This window comes from Egretta garzetta, unplaced genomic scaffold, assembly GCF_000687185.1.
Source record: "Egretta garzetta isolate BGI_Z169 unplaced genomic scaffold, ASM68718v1 scaffold51, whole genome shotgun sequence".
Lineage (NCBI taxonomy): Eukaryota > Metazoa > Chordata > Aves > Pelecaniformes > Ardeidae > Egretta > Egretta garzetta.
In genome coordinates, this window is record NW_009258549.1 from 2,976,355 (window position 1) to 2,977,224 (window position 870).

General features: G+C 62.8%; 1 protein-coding gene across 1 annotated transcript in view; it reads right to left on the bottom strand.

The window, feature by feature from the left end:
* Positions 1-418: 418 nt before the first annotated feature.
* The window catches only part of LOC104134234 (extracellular serine/threonine protein kinase FAM20C), an 8,988-nt gene continuing 8,536 nt past the window's right edge, over positions 419-870 (bottom strand). The window contains exon 10 of the mRNA XM_009647750.2: positions 419-437. Coding sequence (XP_009646045.2) covers positions 419-437 — 19 coding nt within the window. The remainder of the gene's footprint in view (positions 438-870) is intronic.

An 870-nucleotide genomic window follows, 5' to 3' on the forward strand; every position in this document is an offset into this window, starting at 1 on the left:
TGGCCGTGCCGATGCCAACCCTGTGCCCCGTCCTGGGGACACTGACGGTGGCCGTAGCAATGGCACCTGCCCCGGCTGACGTAACCCTGCCGTGGATTAACCCCCCTGGGAGGCTCAGGGGATAAGCTGGGTGCTGAGCCACTGGGCACTTAAATAGGGTGCATGGCCCCGGGTCAATCCATCCCCTCCCAAGAGCCACTCTTTTGGGATTTGGGAGGATGCTGGGGGGGAATGGGGCTTGTTTCCCGCCCCCCTTGCTGCACCCCTGGTGCTGCAGTGGAGGCGGCGATGCCGGAGCCATGGGGGTTTTTGGGTGGGCTTGGGAAGAGCAGGACAGAGGTAAGCGGTAGGTGGTTGGGAGCTCGTGCCTCAGTTTCCCCACACCAGCAGTGGGGACTCTCAGCTCTCTTTTTGGGCATCATGTGGGCATTGCCGTTCTGGGGGTGGGGGCAGAAGGAGCTTGCCAACTGCTCAAGTTTGGCAGCTCTTGCTGGGGAAAGGCAGGAAAATTCCCTACCCTTTCCTAAAAGGCTTTGGAGGGCTGAAGCGACACGTCCAGGCACGCGAGGACAGGCCAGGGCTGGGAAAGCCGCCCTGGCGGGGGACACCTCAGCTCCTCTCTTCTCCACTAGGCCAACCTTTTTATTTAAATACCCTCCCCGTCCCGGCTACCCTTACAGCCTGCTTTCCTGGTGCATCGCACCGCTGGCTCTGGTGCCGCCGAAAGCCGACGCTACGCAGAGTCAGAGCTGCACGCTGGTCCCCGTATCGCCCTGGGCAGCGTGCCGAAACACCCCAACCCAGCGGGGTACCGAGCCCCCCCCATCACAGTCGTGACCCCACATCATCCACCAGCACCTCGTCCGGGCG